The 20,431-nt window shown below is 40.9% G+C and overlaps 1 protein-coding gene across 1 annotated transcript in view; it reads left to right on the forward strand.

The window, feature by feature from the left end:
* The window catches only part of USP54 (ubiquitin specific peptidase 54), a 1,304,502-nt gene that overhangs the window by 768,111 nt on the left and 515,960 nt on the right, over nt 1–20,431 (forward strand). The window contains exon 14 of the mRNA XM_044056203.1: nt 5,261–5,623. Within this exon, the coding sequence (XP_043912138.1) occupies nt 5,261–5,623 (363 nt within the window). The remainder of the gene's footprint in view (nt 1–5,260; nt 5,624–20,431) is intronic.

The raw sequence follows: 20,431 nt of genomic DNA on the forward strand, positions 1-20,431 counted from the left end.
TTGCAAACTGGCTCAAGGACAGAACCCACATGGTTAGAATTGCTGGAGCCATGTCAGACTCCAAACCAGTTACAAGTGGCATCCCACAAGGCTCAGTCCTGGGACCTCTCTTGTTCGGTATATATTTCTCGGAGGTACAGGCCAACACAGAAGGACTGTGGCTGACCAAGTTCGCAGATGACTGCAAACACATTTTCCTTTTTACTCGCTGTAGTGCAGTCTTGGAGTTGGTATATTTAAGCAGCAGGGGTGTGGAGGGGGCACAGGGGGGCTTGCCCCCTAAGTTTTTTTTTGGTTTTTTTTGGATTTATTTTACAATGTTGAGATTCTGAAACTTCGATCATATGGTCTGGGCCATATGAAATTCAATTTTTCAGAAATTCGGCATTGTGAAGTGAATCCATATATATATATATATATATATATATATATATATATATATGTATATGTGTGTGTGTGTGTGTAGTAGTTTGGAGTTTCTGCTGAGTTTGTTCAGCAGACGTGTGTGTGTGTGTGTGTGTGTGTGTGTGTGTGTGTGTGTGTGTGTGTGTGTGTGTGTGTGTGTGTGCGTGCATGTGTGCGTGCATATGTGTGTGTGTGTGTGTGTATCTTTTGGTTTGAAACAATAGGTGTTTACAAAGCTTATGTTTTCATCAGCTTTTTCGTGCTGGACCTAGAAATTTGAAAAGGCCTTCCTGTAGATTTTGTAGATATGAAGGGGAGTCTCTTGTCAGGTGACTGGTCCTTCACACCCACAAACAGATAGTGGGAGGAGCTGTGAGCTTTGACAGACTACCAGAGAGAGGGTAGTACTACCCGAGAATACTATCTGAGAGTTTCAGATGCACACTTTCTGTGTTTATTTCTTACTAGAAGACTAGGTGCACAAAGTGAAGTCAATGTAAAGTAACACCTTATGAAATAAAAGGATGTATGATATCATTATGTACATACATAATACCGTGAGAAACTTCTCACTATGTTTGTATGTGTAGAATTTCTGTTTACATTGCTTATGCAATCTACAAATGAATGTGCATCATCCACTGTGGGAATATAAAGTTATGAAAAATCGTACATCACATTTTCTCTTTGTTTCCAACCGCATTTCTTGAATTGCAAATTTGGATATCTATGACAGCCTCATCTAGGGTGAACTAGAATTTTCTTTTCTGAGGGGTGGGGCACTGTTCATGGTACTGACACAGGGCACTGCAGAACGCAAATGAACAGATTCTACATTGGTAGAAAAGTGGTAAATGTAGTGCTGTGAGGTACTCATATGAATAATACAATCTATAAATATAGCAGAGATGTTCAGTGTAACATCTGGCAAAATAGGAAACAGCAGACAGACAAGTAAAAGCAAAAAAGCGTGGTTTTAGTCAGGTGGAAACAGTTTTGTGGGACTCAGACATAAATTAGTCTACTAGCGGATGCATTTAACTCTGACTTTACTCCTCTCACCTCCTACATTCTCAGATCGTATACCTCCTCCTAAAACCTCCCCAAATCTCCCATGAACAACTCTTCAAGGTACTGCCAAGACCAAGAACACTGCTTCCATGGGACCACTTAGCATACTGGGCTGCTTACTGGCCTGCCTGAAACAAGGCATGTCTGTCCCCCACAGAGGTTTTTCAGTGTGAGCCTCCAAACAAGTTTTATGTTGAATGAATGGAAGATAGCAACATTCACCCATCTGTACAAAGGTGAGGCATAAACCTAGGAGATTACAGACCCATAAGTCTGACTAGCCTCATCTGTAAGGCAGTGGAAAGTATTGTTAGGGAATAAATAAATAAGGACATAGATAAGCTACAAACATTTGACCCAAGCCAGTTACGATTTGTTTAGGGCAGCCCGTGGGCCCCCAATCCTTGGTATTTACTTCTCTGAGGTTAAAGCTGCTGTTAAGGGTTTATGGCTGACCTAGTCTGTTGATGACTGTAAACTTGGTGCCATCATAAACTCTGCAGAGGACACCGAGATCCTACAAGAGTGCTTTTCCAAAAACAATATGGACTAAAACTGAATGCCAAGAAGTGTATAGTATTATTCTTCAGCAAGCAGGAAGTCCCTTGCAACTACCATATGGACAACTCACTCCTGAAAAGTTAGGAAGTTAGGAACATGAGGATTCATGTAGACAGTGAGCTGTCCTTCAAGCACCATGTATCCATGATTGTAAGAAAGTGCTGCATTCATTGCACAACTTATTACTAAGGGTATGGCAACAAGTCCACAGGTGTGATCATTCTACTGTGTTTCTTGCTCACCAGACTGATCAATGAATGTAGTGCTCCTTTAGTATATACCTGTCCAAACATTTGACAAAACTGGAATGCCCACAACACCCACAACACTTTCTTACTAAGAAAATCAGAGGCCTAAGTTATAAAACCTATGCAGACTATATGACATCCTTGTCCCTCTTCATAGTGTCAAACAGACTGCTGACAGGTGATCTCTACCTTACAGCCTCAACAGGTCCTATCCTGTCAGACATAATTCACATGTGCAAGTCCAGTAGGGACATAAACACCCACTTAAGAGAGTTGAATGTTTTTTCCAGCATGGGTAGGACATATTGGATAGATAAATATACATCATAAAGAATGCCACTTCCATGGAATTATTTTCCTCTCCACATAAATACTACTTACACTGTTAAAACCTGGTTTGGATGAATTGATTGATAACTGTAAATTCACCCCAGCTTTAGCACCCTTGTTCCTCGTGGATGGGGCAACATATAAATAAATGTTCTGTACTTCACTGGGTTATTTGGACTTAAGAACTTCATGGGAATGCATGGCTATGTTTCTAAAGATTCTCACAGATCAGTAGCCTAGTAAGTACCTATGAACCTGAAGCTTGATATTGATGCTGAAGGAAGACATCCTATAAAACTGACTGTGTAATTTGTATATTTATATTAAATAAAGAAAAACAAACTTACACAGTACATTGCTTTTGTGCCTCAAAGAATAGGTCTTTTTTCCAAGGTGCTGCAACCATGGGGTTAGAATATATAATTCAGTTGAAGGAAAAAGTACCACCTCCCAAATATGTGGAATGTGGTGAGGAGGAATAATTTCATTTTGATTTCTTCCATTTTGTGTATTTTAAACATTTATACAAATATATTCAGTGTGTATGTAGCTGATGATTGTAGTATTAGTTTTTAGTGACTGAGTCCCTCATTTCAGGATTTAAGCGTTCAGTCATGTTCACTGGACCCTGGCCTGTCAACTATTCCCAGTACACTTTTTGTGTCATACTTGTCATTGTCAATCTCCTTTGTCCATTTTTCCATGAGATCGAGGTGTTACATTAATAATAGTCAATATAACCAAATCCTGTTGGGTCAATGTTTATACTACAGAGTGTCCACTGAATCACTTTCACCATCACCCACTGTCCTATGACCTTTCTTCTGAGCCAAAGTGCCCAGAACAGGCATTTGTGGCTCTGTTTCAGTGTTAGATTTCTTTGCATCTATCCATTCCCGTACCCTGGAGCCTTGTAGTAATTCTCAGAGAGCCTGAGTGCTCTCTTAGTTAGATCATTTTTTCTTTGTGTCAGAAATCCCTGCTTCATTTATTGTCTTCAGTCCTGGTTCACTTCACTCAACTCTGGCTGCAGTGACACTTTTCTTATCTCCACTCCACATCAGTAACAGCTACCTGCTCATTTTCCATCACTTTGAACACTTAATTATTTATCTTTTAACATTTCTCACTCACGCTTCCTTTAATGAGACCACACATCTTTGGACATATTAACTTGCTCAGCCTCATTCACAGCAGTTTGTCTCTTTCCGTACTCTTTTCCAGAATGGCAGCACTTTGCCAAGTCATTTTAAACTGAGTGAGCCACCTGATTTTGTTGGCTAAAAGTAGCATTCAGTAAGTTTAGTTTCCTCTGCACCATGCACTTGTTCTCTGGTACTTCTACCAACTACATGGCTAACATGACTTGCATTTTTAGTCCTCCTGTTCCTGGATACCATCATATAATAGTTATATATTTAAACATAAATTGTGTTTTATATACTTAGTCATATTAGCACATAACTGTCTGTTTTCCATTCCCTCGTCTTATTCATCATTACTTTTTATATGAAACATGTTGTCATAATCTTGCCATCTTCTCATCTCCTCAGTTTTCTCAAGTACATTTATACACTCCCATCTGCAAATGCATGCTGGTTTATATACAAGCTTGACAGCCCTATACCCATCTTATACTCACAGTTTTGTAAACTGTTTTCATCCCTTGGCATCACAAATCATATCTTCCCGTGGAGGAAAATTCAAATAATTTCTCTTGCATCCTGGCCAGATTTTCCCATTCATTAATACCATCCTGATCCATGACTGAAAATGTCCACTCAGGCGCTTTCTAAATAATGAAATAAGTATGATGATTGCTCACATACTCTGCATCTAAATTATGTATTTTTCCAGCAACTACAGAAGTGTATTTCCATTTTATTTTGACTTAGTTTAGTATTGTATCACTAAATATGTGTGTTTCTTTTGGTTTAAAAATGAGATGCATATATTTTCCATTAAATTTAAATATTCCTTGCCAATTCTTTCTGTGGTCTGTAAACAAAAATTGTATATTATCCAACACTGACAAACCCAAGAGGTTACTTACAAGATGAGTACCATACATTCTCACTAACCTAAATTGATAGTTTATATGTAAATATGAATACTGTTCTGAAAAGAGACTAAATTTATATTATTTGAAAAAAAGCCATTTTAAGTAGAAGAATTTGTCAAGGATCCAAAAGTCAAAATTGTCCAGAACAAGCTTATCTTTGTAAAGGTAAGTTATATTTTAACTGTTTAATAACTATTCAGTTTATAGTTGCTGTATAAATGTATTTTTTACACCTTGTTATCCAGAATGCTTAGAAACAGCATGTATACTAACTCATAATGTTACCTTCTCCAGTTGTACTATTACTGATCTGGGGACATCTTACTGAAATTCTTCAAGCCTGATGAGGAACTGATTAGAAACATTAAATAAACACACGTGTTACTTTGCATGACAATTTCAGTACTATACAAATCTTTTAAAGCAAGACTGAAAAATCAAATTATCAACTATATAATGTCCACAGTGGTGGCAAAGATACTGTGAAAGATTACGCAAAAGTGTTCCAGCTCATATTTCCATACTTTGAAGGTAAAATTTTGAATGTTTCTGTTATTCTTTTTATGTTTCTTTTTTCTTCTAGGAGAAACCCTGAAGGAGAAACAGGCACCAAGAGCTCCTCCCAAACCTCCTACCAGTCGCCTGAGGGAGTTCAGAGATACCATGAGCAACATCATATATAGCAGGCCCACACTGCTAGTCGAACTGCCTCGTAAACCCAGCCAAGGAAGACCAGGCATTGAGGATCAGATGCAGAATAGGCCCTCAGTGTTGCCTCGAGACTGGGAAGCTGAGAGCACCAGCAGTGAGTCCAAGTCAAGCTCTTCTGGTCGTTTCCGTCCAGTCTGGAGACCCAAGAGAGAGGTCTTGAATATTGACAGTATCTTTAAAGAAAAGAGAAAGTATTCTGGCTACACACAACTGAGTACATCATCAGATGACACAGGTAAGACATATGCAGAAGAGTTATAAAAAAATGTACAGTATTGCGTGCTAATGAAAATGTGCTAACATTTGTGATATGTGTGCTAAATCAAGCATGCTAGAAGTCTTTCAAAGGATGCTTGTTAAGCACATTTAGGGGGGTTGAGTTAGGTAGATACTGTTATTGTGAAGTTTGTATGTGTTCATTTTGTGAAGTTAATTTTTTTCTCAAATGTTATGAAGTCGCTTCTGTGAAGTAGAGAGATAAAATCCCTAACTATGGCGCAGGTGACTCAGATTCAGTTAGTAACTCTGGCAACTAATGGAGTAGAAGGTGGGATTAGTGTGCCTGTCCTGGATGGGAGACCAGTTGTGGATGATGCTCCCTAAGGAGTGGCATGGTCCTGAGAGGGTAGTTGCCCTTGGATGTAGTCAGTGAACATGGGGGGGGAGTGGGGAAAGAGAATGGATAGGGCATATAAAAGAAACCTGCTTATATCAAAGCACAGATTGCCAAGTCCCCCAGGATACCCTAAGGATCTACAGCTGGCTCCAGCAATACCAGCATAGTATGGGACGGTAGGAGGATGGCTGGTTGACCTAATGTGGACATGTAGCACTGGGGACCGGGCCAGTAGGTTGATGTCTGAGAGATCGAAACAGTTGTTAATGAGGCTGCTGATAATTTTTAATGACTTAGATAGAATGGTGACAAAATATATGATTATATGGATTTCAGCTTGAATAAATGGTTTTGTCATACCCTACGTAGTGTGTTTGTGTGTACATGTATGTGTTTATATATATGTGTGTGTGTGTAAGATACATCTATGATGCACTCATAATTCTGACTGTATATATTACTAAAATGTAATAAACATGAAAATCACAAACACAGATGTGGTAATGAGTTCAGTCAAGCCATTTGTAAAGAACTGATGTGTGAATACTTTCATCTGTATAATCAGACTTCTTCAGGCATTTTTAACAAGTACATGGGTTGTATGCTGAAAACTGCTTTATGCATAATCAGTGAAGAGTTCTAGTTACAATAATATTAGCAGATTTAGGTTGGGAATAGCTAATCATGAAAATAACCAAAAGCAGTATATAGAATTGAAACACTAGGGCTCAGCAAAGAGAAGTGAATCCTGCCCTGAGAAGCTGAAGGCTTAGAGTCTGAGGACCTACAGTAACAATGTTTTTGTTGTGTGTTTTTTTGCTGGTTTGTACCTCCAATGTAGAGGCATTAGCATCATGTTTTTTTAATTTCCCAGTCCATTTTTGCATTCATGCATAGACAGAACAATGTATTTGTTCTTGCACTTGAGCAGCTGCAAGTACAAGCGGATATACACTGAGCGTGCAACGCAAAGACACTAAGATGCAATTAGAGGTACAGAGAATAGACAAGAGGGAGCTGGAATTTATGGGAGAAAACTGGCAAATGAACTAAGGTATTGGGAGCAAATAACTAGAGAGGGAAAGGGAATAGAATGGAATGAGACTAAGAAGACATTTGGACTACAGGCTGGAGACTGTCTTCCCTATCATAGGTTCATAGGTGTTTACTAGGCTAATGACCACAAGGGCCTTTTTAAGCTTAGCCATACATCCCAAATCTTTGACAAGTTCAGATACCCTTGATAAGTGTAAGCATGGGCCTGGATACAGATTGCCTGTGTCCAATAGAGACATAGGTGCCAAACCAGGGATGAATTTCCAGTTTCCCATCCAGTTGTCCAAGTTGCACTTGAATTGGGTTAAGGAGGAACTCTGCTTCACATGGATGCTGAGCCTGTTCCATAGATAGGGTAGTCTCTGGGATACATACCTATCTCTCCAGCAGGTCCTATTTGTATTACAGGCAAGGTTTAAGTCTTTAGAATGGGTACTTCTCGTACTGTTTGTTTTGTGGATATGCAGGAGGTCTATCAGAGTGGAGTCTAACAATGCCATGTATGCCGGGCATAGATCTCCCCTCAAAAGCCTGTAGGAGACAGAATACAAGGATAGGGCTTTAAGGCAGTCTGCATAGGACATTTTACTTATGTCCTATATTATTTTAGTCAGGAACCTCTGTGGATGTTCCAATTGTTGGATATGCCTGGTTTGGTACATACCAAAGAGGGCATTGTACTCAATGATAGGTCAGATGAATGCCAAATAGAGTGGAACAATGACTTCCTTGGACTTAGATGCCATACCTTTGTTCATACATTGCGCAACATAGAATGAATTCCACGCCACTGTAGACAAGTGATGCATCATAGGCTAGATTACTATCTATGATTGATTTCAACAATTTGCTAAGTTTCTGGTGTCATTCAAAGGGGGTCCATTTTCTGTCTGCCTGGGATAACATGATCGACAGACCTCGATGCTTTGCCAGAGATGGTCTGCATCTGTCACACCTGGGATTCCGGATACTGGCAAAGGCTCTAGCCACCCCTATAGTGCCTTTTTTTAGGCAATGCCCTGAAGACAAAATTACCACCATAACAACTGCAAACAAACGCAACCTGAGGGTAATGCTACTCAATGCTAGAAGCCTAACTCTCAAAATGCACTCGCTCGAGTCACTCCTAAAACTGGAGAACATCGACATCTGTGCAGTAACAGAGACCTGGTTCAAGGCTCCAGAGAGAACCCCAGTACTACCAGACTACACAGCATACCACACCTTTTGACCGCCAAACCTGGACAGAAGCCCCAAAGGAGGTGGCGTATCCATCTTCATAAAGGATACGCACACCTCCAGACTAGTTGCCCATCATAATGCATCAGAGATACTACAGGTACAACTAACACTGGATAAAATGGCAATCCAGTTTGTACCTGCTATAGATCCCCCACAATGTCCTAAGACTCCCACTCCACATTCCTGAACACTCTGGAAAGCATTACGGTTTAATCCCATACCCTTATACTGGGAGAATTTAACTACCCCTCCATTAGCTGGGCAAAACTACTCCTGCTCCAACTCATTTTCCCAACGATTTCTGGAATTCATTAACTCCAATGCCCTGGACCAACTCATTCTTACCCCCACCACAGGTAGAAACATTCTCGATCTGGTCATCACAAACATGGGGGACTGCTGCTCTACACCAGTGATTAACTCCTCCCTGGTCAGATCTGACCAAAGTTAATCACAGTCGATATCCAAATCCCATTCTCACCCCCATGAAGGATACCATAGTGAAAAACTTCTCCAAAGCCAATTTTGTGCTTCTAATGACAGAAGTGTCAAACTTCACGTCACCCATGCAAACAGGGAAAGGATGTATGGCCACTGAATCATACACCAGGGCACTGTATGAGCATTTATACAAGTGCATAGATCGGGCCATACCTAACAGAACGAAGGTTATGTCCTCCAAAAAAAGGAAGCCAGTCTGGTGGTCCCCTGCCGTTAAACTATACAACAGAAGAAAACGACTGTTGCAGAAAAGGGCATAGTCCCAAGACTGGAAAAATTCCCTTGTAAGTCTCAGCAAAAAACTGAGATCCCTAATCAAAGCCTCCAAAGCTAGTTATGAAAACAAAATTGCTACAGATGCTAAAGATAACCACAGGGCTTTCTTTAGTTGCATCAAGTACCTGCATAACAATACGCAGGGGTGCTCTGAGCTACTGCACAACAACACCACTTATACTGAACCAAAAAAAAATATTGCCAACATCATAGCAGACAGGTTTAGTGCAAACTTTACCCCCCACCCCCCAAAAGGGCCCATCCCAATACCTGAGGAATGCCAAATCTCCAATATCACAGCTGCTCAGGTAGAAGTCGCACTATCCATAGCCAAAAATACAGCTTCCATGGGGCCTGATAATATACCAGGCTGCATGCTACATGAATTACAAAGGGAACTGGCACCTCACCTGAGTGCCCTGTTCAACCACAGCCTCACTTCAGGCTTTTTTTCCCACAGAGTGGCACACTGCTACAGTCATTCCTCTCCACAAAGGAGAAGCAACTACTGACCTAGGAAACTACTGCCTCATCAGCCTGATGAGCCTGATCTGTAAGGCCATGGAGCGCATCATTATGGACCTCATAAATTGGGATATTGGAAACCTCCAAACCTTGGATCCCTCACAGTTTGGGTTATTGAAGGGCAGATCATGTCTGCTCAACCTGATAGACTTCTTCGAATCTGTCACCAGAGCGGTCAATGAAGGCAAGGCAGTCCATATAATGTACCTCGATCTGGCCAAGGCTTTCGACACTATCCCCCACTTAGGGATCATTGACAGACTCTCCAACCTAGGCATCAACCCCTACAGCACAAGATGGGTTGCTAACTGGCTCATGGACACAACCCACACAGTGTAAGTAGCGGACTCCAAATCCACTACCGGGCAGTCACAAATGGCATCCCACAAGGGTCGGTCCTGGGTCTTCTCCTGTTTGATATGTACTTCTCTGAAGTTTAGGCCAACACCAAAGGACTCTGCTTGACCAAGTTCACAGATGACTGCAAACTGGGAGCCATCATTGACTCTCAAGCTGACATCGACATCGACATCCTACAAAAAGGCCTCACAGACACCAACAACTGGTGCCAGAACCATGGTCTTAAGCTCAGTGGTGCATCAACATACCCTTTGGGAAAAACTCGGTGCCCACGAACTACCACATTGACGGTAGCCCTCTCAACTCCCAAGGTATGATAAGAGAGCTAGGGACACAAGTGGATAGCACCCTCTCCCTCGATAACCATAATCCCTCTTTACTCTTCCCTCATTAGACCTATTATAGATTACAGTGCCCCATTTGGAATGTACCTCACTAGACACCTACAACTGGAAGGCCACAGAAATTCCTCACAAAGAGGATCCTAGGACTCAAACACATGCCCTATACAGACAGACTCAAAAAACTACAGCTATACTCCATGTCATATCACCTACTTAGAGGCAGTCTCTGCTTGGCATACAAAGCTATGTCAGACCCAGTGCTATTAGACATGCTTCATCTGAAAAAGACTCAATCCCTCCACACCACACGGTCCAAGGATCTTAGTCTCATCACCACATTAAACAGAACCTGCTGGAAGGACAGGTTCCTAACCCAGAGATTAGCCATACTCTGGAATAATCTTCCCATTCAAGTCAAGTAGAGCACCTCACTGGCCCTCTTCAAGAAAAATCTTGATGAGTGGATGGGTAACAGGAAATTCATCCCAGGGATCATTTCAACAGCCTTGCTCGATTGGGGTACAAGGAACTAATGGCCTGCAACAGGACGACTGGGTATGTTCATGGGCTAGGCTTGTGTTGGCTCCAAGGCCATTAGTCTAGTACTCACCTATGAACCTGTGTGTGTCCCCCTAAGTCCTTGACTACTGGGTCAGCTCTAAGGGATGTGTGTCAATACGATCATTAACAGGGATGGATGACTTTTCAAAGGGAATTGATATCAGAATATAGGCAAAGTGCAAGGAATAGAGGAATCCTAAGTGAAAGACCTGCTCTGTTAAGAGTGTTTATCTGAATCTAGAACAGAAGCTTCTGTTAAAAAAGGGATAGTTAGTAGGGCATATAAAGTATTACACAATAACTATAGAATTCAGTCAGAGAAGGGTAGAAAAGATTCAGATGAGAGACTGGATAAGTAATTGTCAAGGAAACAGTGGAAGGACATATGTATGGCTCCTTAGTATGAAACAAAGTCCAGAATATTTAGGATTTTTGCGTTGAAGTGTTTACATAGGTGTTTTATACCCGAAGTAGACTCCAAAGAATTTTTCCTCATGTAGATGGCAAGTACTGAAATGTGATGGGGAAGAAAGAGGTAAGTGGGAGCATATCTTTTGGGAGGGTATTGAGTTGACAGACTTCAAAAGTTCTCTACAGAGTACTTTGCCAGAAATATTGAGTGAGCAAATGTATAAGTAAGGAAATTATTTTTTGAGTTGGGATACAAGGTCTGAATTGCCTGGATATTCGAAGGTCTTGCTACATTTAATTCTGGTGGCTGCCAAAAAAGCAATTACTAGAAATTGGAAATCAAAGTCTAAACTAACTGCATTTTGAAGTGCTGAATATTATAACAGAGGTACAAGAACTGAAAGTTTATTCTTTAGAAAAGGGTAGGAGCAAATTACATAGAAAAATGGAAACTGTGAGAACAATACATGCAGAATAATATTTAGGAGGAGGTGTAAGATTTAAGAGAAGGCAGGACTTGAGCAATTTATATAGTATTGAATTAAAGATAGTTATGCAAATAATATGTGATGTATAATGTTTGCATCTAGGAAAATGTTAATATGTTTTTTTTTTCTTTTATGTAAATATACGTTTTCCTGTGTCTTAAGTGATAAGTAGTCAGTAAAGGTGTTAAGAAAATAGTATACTTTGAGACCCTGTTTAATAATTATCTTCATTAATGACATGCACGAGGAATCAAAACTCTCTACCATAGGTAGGCACTAGGTTATCGGCCCTGGGGCCTATACAAGCCCAGCCAAAAAGGTACCCTGGCTTTTGCCACCAAAGAAAATTATTTTCCTGTGCCACTGCCGAGCAGAGCTCCAGAGATGATCCCCAGGGTGAATTTCCTATTTCCCATCCATTCATCCAGATTTTTCTTGAAGAGTGCTAATGAGGAGCTTTGTTTGATATAGATAGGTAGTTTATTCCAGAGTATGGGAAGTCTCTGGGACAGGAATCTATCCCTCCGGCATTTTCTGTTTATTGTAGTGACAAGGTTTAGGTCCCTAGAGCGTGTAGCATGGAGGGATTGGGATTTCTTTAAGTGGAGCATGTCCAACAGCTCTGGGTTTGACATAGCTTTGTATGTTAGGCAGAGATCACCTCTGAGTAGGCAATATGCGATGGAGTAAAGCTGGAGTTTTTTGAGACAGTCTGCGTAGGGCATCTGTTTGAGGCCGGTAATCCTCTTTGTGAGGTATTTCTGCGGCCTTTCCAGTTGTTGTAGATATCTTGTGAGGTACATACCAAAAGGGGCATTGTACTCTATAATGGGTCTAATGAGTGATGAGTAGAGGGGAACAATGCAATATGCTGATGACTCAACTTTAGTTTGCTCATCCCCAAATTTTCCCATCTTAGAAACCATCTTACAAATAGCTTTCACCTCTATAGAAAACTGGCTAAATAAATCTCAATTGCTCTTAAACTCCAGCAAAATCAAACTGATCATGTGCCATCCTAAAGCATAAATCAAAACAACATTGACCTTAATATTATCTCCTCCAGTAATGCAAAAGTTAAAAACATCACCAACACAAAATTACTGTGAGTTATCATTGATAACAAATTAAAATTTGATATGCACACTGACATTGCAGTCATAAAGACACACTGCAAGCAAAGCACCTGTTAAAGTGATCATAGTGAAAAATAGCTGCCACCTCCCTTCTCCTTCCTATCCTCATAAATGCCTCAACAATATTCACAAATCTCAACTCTTCCAAACAGAAACTAGAAAGCACCTTCAATAAAATTAGCACATTCATTTGCAGCCCCAAACTGTTCCCTTCACTGCATGACATTCAGTTCCCTTAACTGGCTGTAACTTCCTCAACACACCACCTTCTCCCAGCCAAAGCACACAAAATACTTTACCATCCATTTAAAACATTATCACTGTCAAATCTCATCCAATGGCATGTACCAAATAGAACCCTAAGATCCTCAGAACTTTAACTTTAGCTAATAAATCTAATTACAGTGACTCTCTATTCTCTGTTACCATTTTCAAGGCATTGAACAAACTTCCAAACCACATCAGGGTTTTAAATAATCTGCAACAATTCAGATCTATCCTAAAATATTACCTGGCTACTAATTAACTATGTAACTGAAGCACACATACAGTTTAAAGAATGAAATCTTAACTCTATCCACTTTGGATACCATATTGTATAAATACAGTATTTTGATTCTACTGTATCTTTAAAACATATTTCCTGAAGCTGATATGCTTTTCAAATGATGTTTATTGACTGTTTGCTTTGAAATACTTTGTAAATAATGTTTGTTGACCAGTTTTCTTTTGAATTGTCAAAATGTATTTCTATCTTTGTTTTGGAGCTTTTCTCCCTGCAACTCCACTAAAAGTGGAAATTTCAGTTCCCAGACAGACTTTCCCCAGTAAACAAAAGCAAGCAAGTAAGTAAATCAGTGTGGTTGACTATCTTGCACAGAGCTGGGTCCAGTCACTAACCAAAAAAGGTGCTATATTTCAATGTTGTAAGTATAGAATTTATTGGCTGCATAGACGTATGCTTTCCTTTGCCATAGTTACTATTTGTAACACATGCACTGTTTTAGATGAGTTGTAATTGTAGCTTGCAGGGCTCAGGACAAGGAGAGTCTCCAGGTAAGGTCATGTAGTCTATTAGGTTCATAGGTTGGTACTAGACTATCAGCCCTAGGGCCTGTACAAGCCTAGCCATAACAATTCCCTGGCTATTTCTTCCCACAGTATTTACTTCCCTGGACTCCTGTCTAGCAGGGCAACTGACATGATCCCCGGGGTGAATTTCCTATCTCCTGTCTAATCATCAAGGTTCCTTTTGAAGATGGCCAAAGAGGCACTCTGCTTGACATGTTGTTGTTGTTGTTTTTCTTTTGACTTTTCCCGGTTAGGGGTCGCCACACCGGAACTCCGGTCCGCTAATGATTGGCAGTCAATTTTTATGGTGCTGAGGTGCTAGCCCGACACCCAACCTTCAATGAAGGCACACCCATTCACGCACATCTTTCAAACGCCACTCGACCGCGGGGAGAACATACATACTCCACACAGAAGGCGCTCCAGCCGGGAATCGAACAAATAAATAAGATTAAAATTATGTTATCCATAAAACTACTCAGATCTACACTTCTAACAAATGACTTTTTCAACAGTTTTATGGCTTCTCCCCCTGAAAGGAACTGATATAAAAGTCAAGCTTATTTTATCTAGAAGTCTGACTCTACTAGTCTCACAATACTGCTGCAATTTTACAACAAGCATGCTGCCTGTATTTTCTAGTGATTTATACCTGCTAATGTCTCACTTTCCACACCAATAATATTCAACACACCTTTGCCTCTACTGCCCTTCCTGCATAGAATCATGGTCTGAAACTGCTGAATCAGATTAGCTCTGCTTGACGTGTATGGGCAGTCTATTCCAGAGTCTGGGGAGTCTCTGAGTCAGGAACTTATCCCTCCAGCATGTTTTGTTCAAGCTTGTGTATATTTGTATATATATATATATATATATACTTGGCTGGCGTTTTCATTTAGTTTTTTTTCTCATTAGTTTTTCAGTGTGACCTTTTAACTCTTTGTTTTTATGTGTTTTAATTTGTTATTTGGGATATTTTGCAATTACCCTAATGAAAATGGACATCAGCCAGGTTTAACTACCTCGTGTTTCTTAAGCTTAGTCAAGCACTCTGCTTATGCTATGCTGAAGAGGTCATAACAAGGCCGAAATATGCATATCCATAGCTAGTGGGGTTTGGCTTTATTGGCCTGAAATTGTCCATTAAAATGACTTCAAACGTAAAAGTCATGGGCATTCAGAATCGCCATATAGCTGAAACACCTGATGTTCATAAGGGTCATTTGCATATATCCCATAGGCCTCTGTTACAGGAGGTTTGGGAGGTCACTCTTTGAAAGTTCTAGCTTGGCTGGAGTTTTCATTTAGTTTTTTTTTTCTCATTAGTTTTTCAGTGTGACCTTTTAACTCTTTGTTTTTATGTGTTTTAATTTGTTATTTGGGATATTTTGCAATTACCCTAATGAAAATGGACATCAGCCAGGTTTAACTACCTCGTGTTTCTTAAGCTTAGTCAAACACTCTGCTTATGCTAATGAGTTTGGAATCATCTGCAATTGAGATTCTTCCATGGGGGTAAGGAGACATAGTCATAATGTCCCAGGGGATTGTATCGGTTTGTCTTCCCTGAGGTGCCGCGGTGGTCTGGCTTGTAACCCAGTTGAGTTTTTGTACCTGATTGCCCTTACCTGCCAACTGTTCTGGTGTCGATCCTACCCATTCAGTTATTTTCTTACCCACGAGGTACCATGACATTCCTTCACCCTCCTTGACTGAAATATGTGTGGTTAATTCATTCTTATACAGCAGCTGCATATCCTTGTAAGGCTACATGTGACTGCAGAATTACCTAGTGTGTCCCAAAAAGGCTATGCAATACTAGTTTGGTGACTTTAAAACTAAGAAATTTCTTTTACATTATTCTAAATCAGGTCCGGCACATCTTCTGTAATACATTGTGCAATGTAATGGATCTGACACCTTCGGATTTGTTATGCCATATTTGCTTAATGCCAAATTTGTAAGAGCCGTCACTACACTCTGGGGCCTGTCTCTATCAAATCATTACTATACCAGTAATGGAGATCTCCTGCCCTCTAATAGCATTGCACTATTCAGTTCTATTCTCCTTGCCACCATCGCCGTGGAGGTTGGGACGGCTGCTATACCGAACACTTGCATTAAATCTCTTCCTAGTAAATGTACTGGGCAGATTTTTGAAATTATTACTCGGAACCGTATGGAAACCACAGAGGTTTGGACAATGGCTCTTTGTAAATACAACCATTTGCTGCTTTTAACATATTCATCGGTAACATCGGATGATATGGCAGTACTTCTGACTAACGTTAGCCCTGAGTCACAAAGAAATTCTATGTCTCGACCCTCAACTTGCAATGTGATCACTGGTTGGGATTCCAATTGCATAGTTGATGCTAGTGCTGTTAGATTTACCATTTGATATTTCTCATTTTCTGCCATTTCCTGTCCCCACCCATCGTCTTCACTTGTACCTACTTCCCCATTCTCACTTTCTTCTTCTTCCTCATACCCTCCATCTAGTCATGCGGTAACAACGGAAGCAACCATCGGTTTCTCCGGTCCTCTGCAATCTCTGGCGAAATGTTCTTTCTTTTCGCACTTACAACACTTCCCACTCTTTTGCCTACCTCGAAATCCTCAGAATGACTTATGCCTCCCGTCCTCGTCCTCTTCCCCTAACCTTGAACTCATTAAAGTTCCATCTTCACTAACTGTAAAAGTCTGGGCTTTTTATCTTTTTTCCTTCAGGTATTTCTCAGCATGTCTAGCATAATCCATAAGGGGCTGTAGACACGCTGTCCTATGTGTGATCATATGCTTTTGTATAAAGTTACCAATGGCTGTCTTGCAGCCCTTTAGGAACGCATTTTTCAGTTGCTGTTCATAGTCATTTGCCTGATTTTCTGCCTTAATCAACCCACTATGAGCATCAAAACATTGTGTGAGACGATGTAGATAATTGTCTACGGTTTCGTCATCTGATTGAACGCATTGATTAATGCAAGTCCAATCTGCTTTGGGCTTCCAATGTTCTTCTATTTTATCTAGGAGAGTCTTTATTCTGGTTCTACACACTTCGGAGTTAAACGGCAAGGCTCCCCTTCCTCTGGTAGCAGGGGGTCCCAAGTTCCGCAAATAAGGTGCCAATCAGGTCCTAGGATTTGCCTTATTACTTGTTCAAATTCTATAGCGTTTAATCTATAACTCATTCTCATGCCCCGAATTTATCTACTTTTGGATGGGAATCCCCGGATATCATCACGGGTCCACGGTCGGTAGACCAATATGGTAGGACCTCGCCTTCTGCGCCTGCTTGAGGATTTGCCACTTCTATCAGTGGGTATTCCTCTCCTTCCTGATCTACCTTCTCCTTAATTTTCCAGTGCCCTTCTCTCCTAATACTTCGCCGCGCCATAAGTCAAGAGTGTTGGCAGGCTCTCTCTGTAATATAATACTTGGCGTGGGGGGGCCACTCAAAGCCTGGTATTGCGGTGGGTCCTGGTCGGGGCACCTCAATAACCTGTGCAGGGTCTGGATACTGGATGGGGATTCTGGTGACTACGACTGACTATGGAAGTTTCATTATCTTCCTTTTGAACAAAGTACACATCTTTTTCACTTGAATTACCACACCCTTTTTCAAATTTTGTTCCTTATGTCTTTTTATTTGCTTCCTCCAGCCATTTCTGTGCCTGGGAATCCCTACCTTCTTTTGCTTCCTTGTCTTATTTCCTGTCTGTTTGTAATCTTACTAGATTTTGACATTCTGACTTATTTAAACATCCACTAAACCCATGTTCTTTTTCCATTTATCTAAATACTTTACATTCTTTGGGTGTAAATCGAACATAAACTTTTCATCTTCAGTTTTGTCGGTTCCTGTTCCCATTTCTCTTACGAGAAACTATTCCTGTTCCTGAGATCTCTTGTATATGGAATCTATTCACATATACTCCTTATACTTTGAGAAAATTAAATTTCTCCCTTGACTAGTCCCTTAAAATTTAGACAAAAATTCCAATCAGAAACAACAAAAATAGCTTTTCTTTTGCTTACCTTTGTGATTCCTCCGCCCTGTTTAGCTGCCACCTCACGGATTGAATCTGGAAAGAGTGACTGGCCTCTAATTTCAACCTGTTTCAGTTGGAGGTCTTTCATTCGAGGAGAGCCTGATCTCTCTCCACCTGCAGGTTTTCAGCCTCTCTTTGTTCGATTGCCAGTTATGTCGAAGATTTTACTCTTCTAACATATTCTGGAAGAATCACACCAAGTTCTTGTAAGCAAGTAAAACAGCTTTATTTTACATGCATGGAGACCTGCTACATGATAGTAATATGCCAGCAGTCTCGCTACTTGTACTTTAAGTTCTCCTTATATAGACCCTCCTGCACGTAGCACAGAGGACTTTCATTAAAATTGATAGTTTGATTACTTGTTTTTACCAGCCAGTACCACAGTTATTCTTGCACCATTAACTTTCTTATCAGCAGTTTAAGATTAACTCCTGCATTCCTCAGTGATCAACATTTTCCAGAACATTTCAGTTTGCACGCAGTGAACATTTTTCTGCTTAACCCTTTAAATACAGAATACAAAATATGTTGACTTCAGTATTTTTCCACAGTCTGCATCTGTCACACCTGGGATTCCGGATACTGGCAAAGGCTCTAGCCACCCCTATAGTGCCTTTTTTTATGCCCTGCCCTGAAGACAAAATTACCACCATAACAACTGCAAACAAACGCAACCTGAGGGTAATGCTACTCAATGCTAGAAGCCTAACTCTCAAAATGCACTCGCTCGAGTCACTCCTAAAACTGGAGAACATCGACATCTGTGCAGTAACAGAGACCTGGTTCAAGGCTCCAGAGAGAACCCCAGTACTACCAGACTACACAGCATACCACACCTTTTGACCGCCAAACCTGGACAGAAGCCCCAAAGGAGGTGGCGTATCCATCTTCATAAAGGATACGCACACCTCCAGACTAGTTGCCCATCATAATGCATCAGAGATACTACAGGTACAACTAACACTGGATAAAATGGCAATCCAGTTTGTAGCCTGCTATAGATCCCCCACAATGTCCTAAGACTCCCACTCCACATTCCTGAACACTCTGGAAAGCATTACGGTTCAATCCCATACCCTTATACTGGGAGAATTTAACTACCCCTCCATTAGCTGGGAAAAACTACTCCTGCTCCAACTCATTTTCCCAACGATTTCTGGAATTCATTAACTCCAATGCCCTGGACCAACTCATTCTTACCCCCACCACAGGTAGAAACATTCTCGATCTGGTCATCACAAACATGGGGGACTGCTGCTCTACACCAGTGATTAACTCCTCCCTGGTCAGATCTGACCAAAGTTAATCACAGTCGATATCCAAATCCCATTCTCACCCCCATGAAGGATACCATAGTGAAAAACTTCTCCAAAGCCAATTTTGTGCTTCTAATGACAGAAGTGTCAAACTTCACGTCACCCATGCAAACAGGGAAAGGATGTATGGCCACTAAATCATACACCAGGGCACTGTATGAGCATTTATACAAGTGCATAGATCGGGCCATACCTAACAGAACGAAGGTTATGTCCTCCAAAAAAAGGAAGCCAGTCTGGTGGTCCCCTGCCGTTAAACTATACAACAGAAGAAAACGACTGTTGCAGAAAAGGGCATAGTCCCAAGACTGGAAAAATTCCCTTGTAAGTCTCAGCAAAAAACTGAGATCCCTAATCAAAGCCTCCAAAGCTAGTTATGAAAACAAAATTGCTACAGATGCTAAAGATAACCACAGGGCTTTCTTTAGTTGCATCAAGTACCTGCATAACAATAGGTGCTCTGAGCTACTGCACAACAACACCACTTATACTGAACCAAAAAAAAATATTGCCAACATCATAGCAGACAGGTTTAGTGCAAACTTTAAGGGCCCATCCCAATACCTGAGGAATGCCAAATCTCCAATATCACAGCTGCTCAGGTAGAAGTCGCACTATCCATAGCCAAAAATACAGCTTCCATGGGGCCTGATAATATACCAGGCTGCATGCTACATGAATTACAAAGGGAACTGGCACCTCACCTGAGTGCCCTGTTCAACCACAGCCTCACTTCAGGCTTTTTTCCCACAGAATGGCACACTGCTACAGTCATTCCTCTCCACAAAGGAGGAGCAACTACTGACCTAGGAAACTACTGCCTCATCAGCCTGATGAGCCTGATCTGTAAGGCCATGGAGCGCATCATTATGGACCTCATAAATCGGGATATTGGAAACCTCCAAACCTTGGATCCCTCACAGTTTGGGTTTGTGAAGGGCAGATCATGTCTGCTCAACCTGATAGACTTCTTCGAATCTGTCACCAGAGCGGTCAATGAAGGCAAGGCAGTCCATATAATGTACCTCGATCTGGCCAAGGCTTTCGACACTATCCCCCACTTAGGGATCATTGACAGACTCTCC

Source organism: Protopterus annectens, chromosome 14.part0 (assembly GCF_019279795.1).
Source record: "Protopterus annectens isolate FY-2018-M chromosome 14.part0, PAN1.0, whole genome shotgun sequence".
NCBI classification, from domain to species: domain Eukaryota; kingdom Metazoa; phylum Chordata; order Ceratodontiformes; family Protopteridae; genus Protopterus; species Protopterus annectens.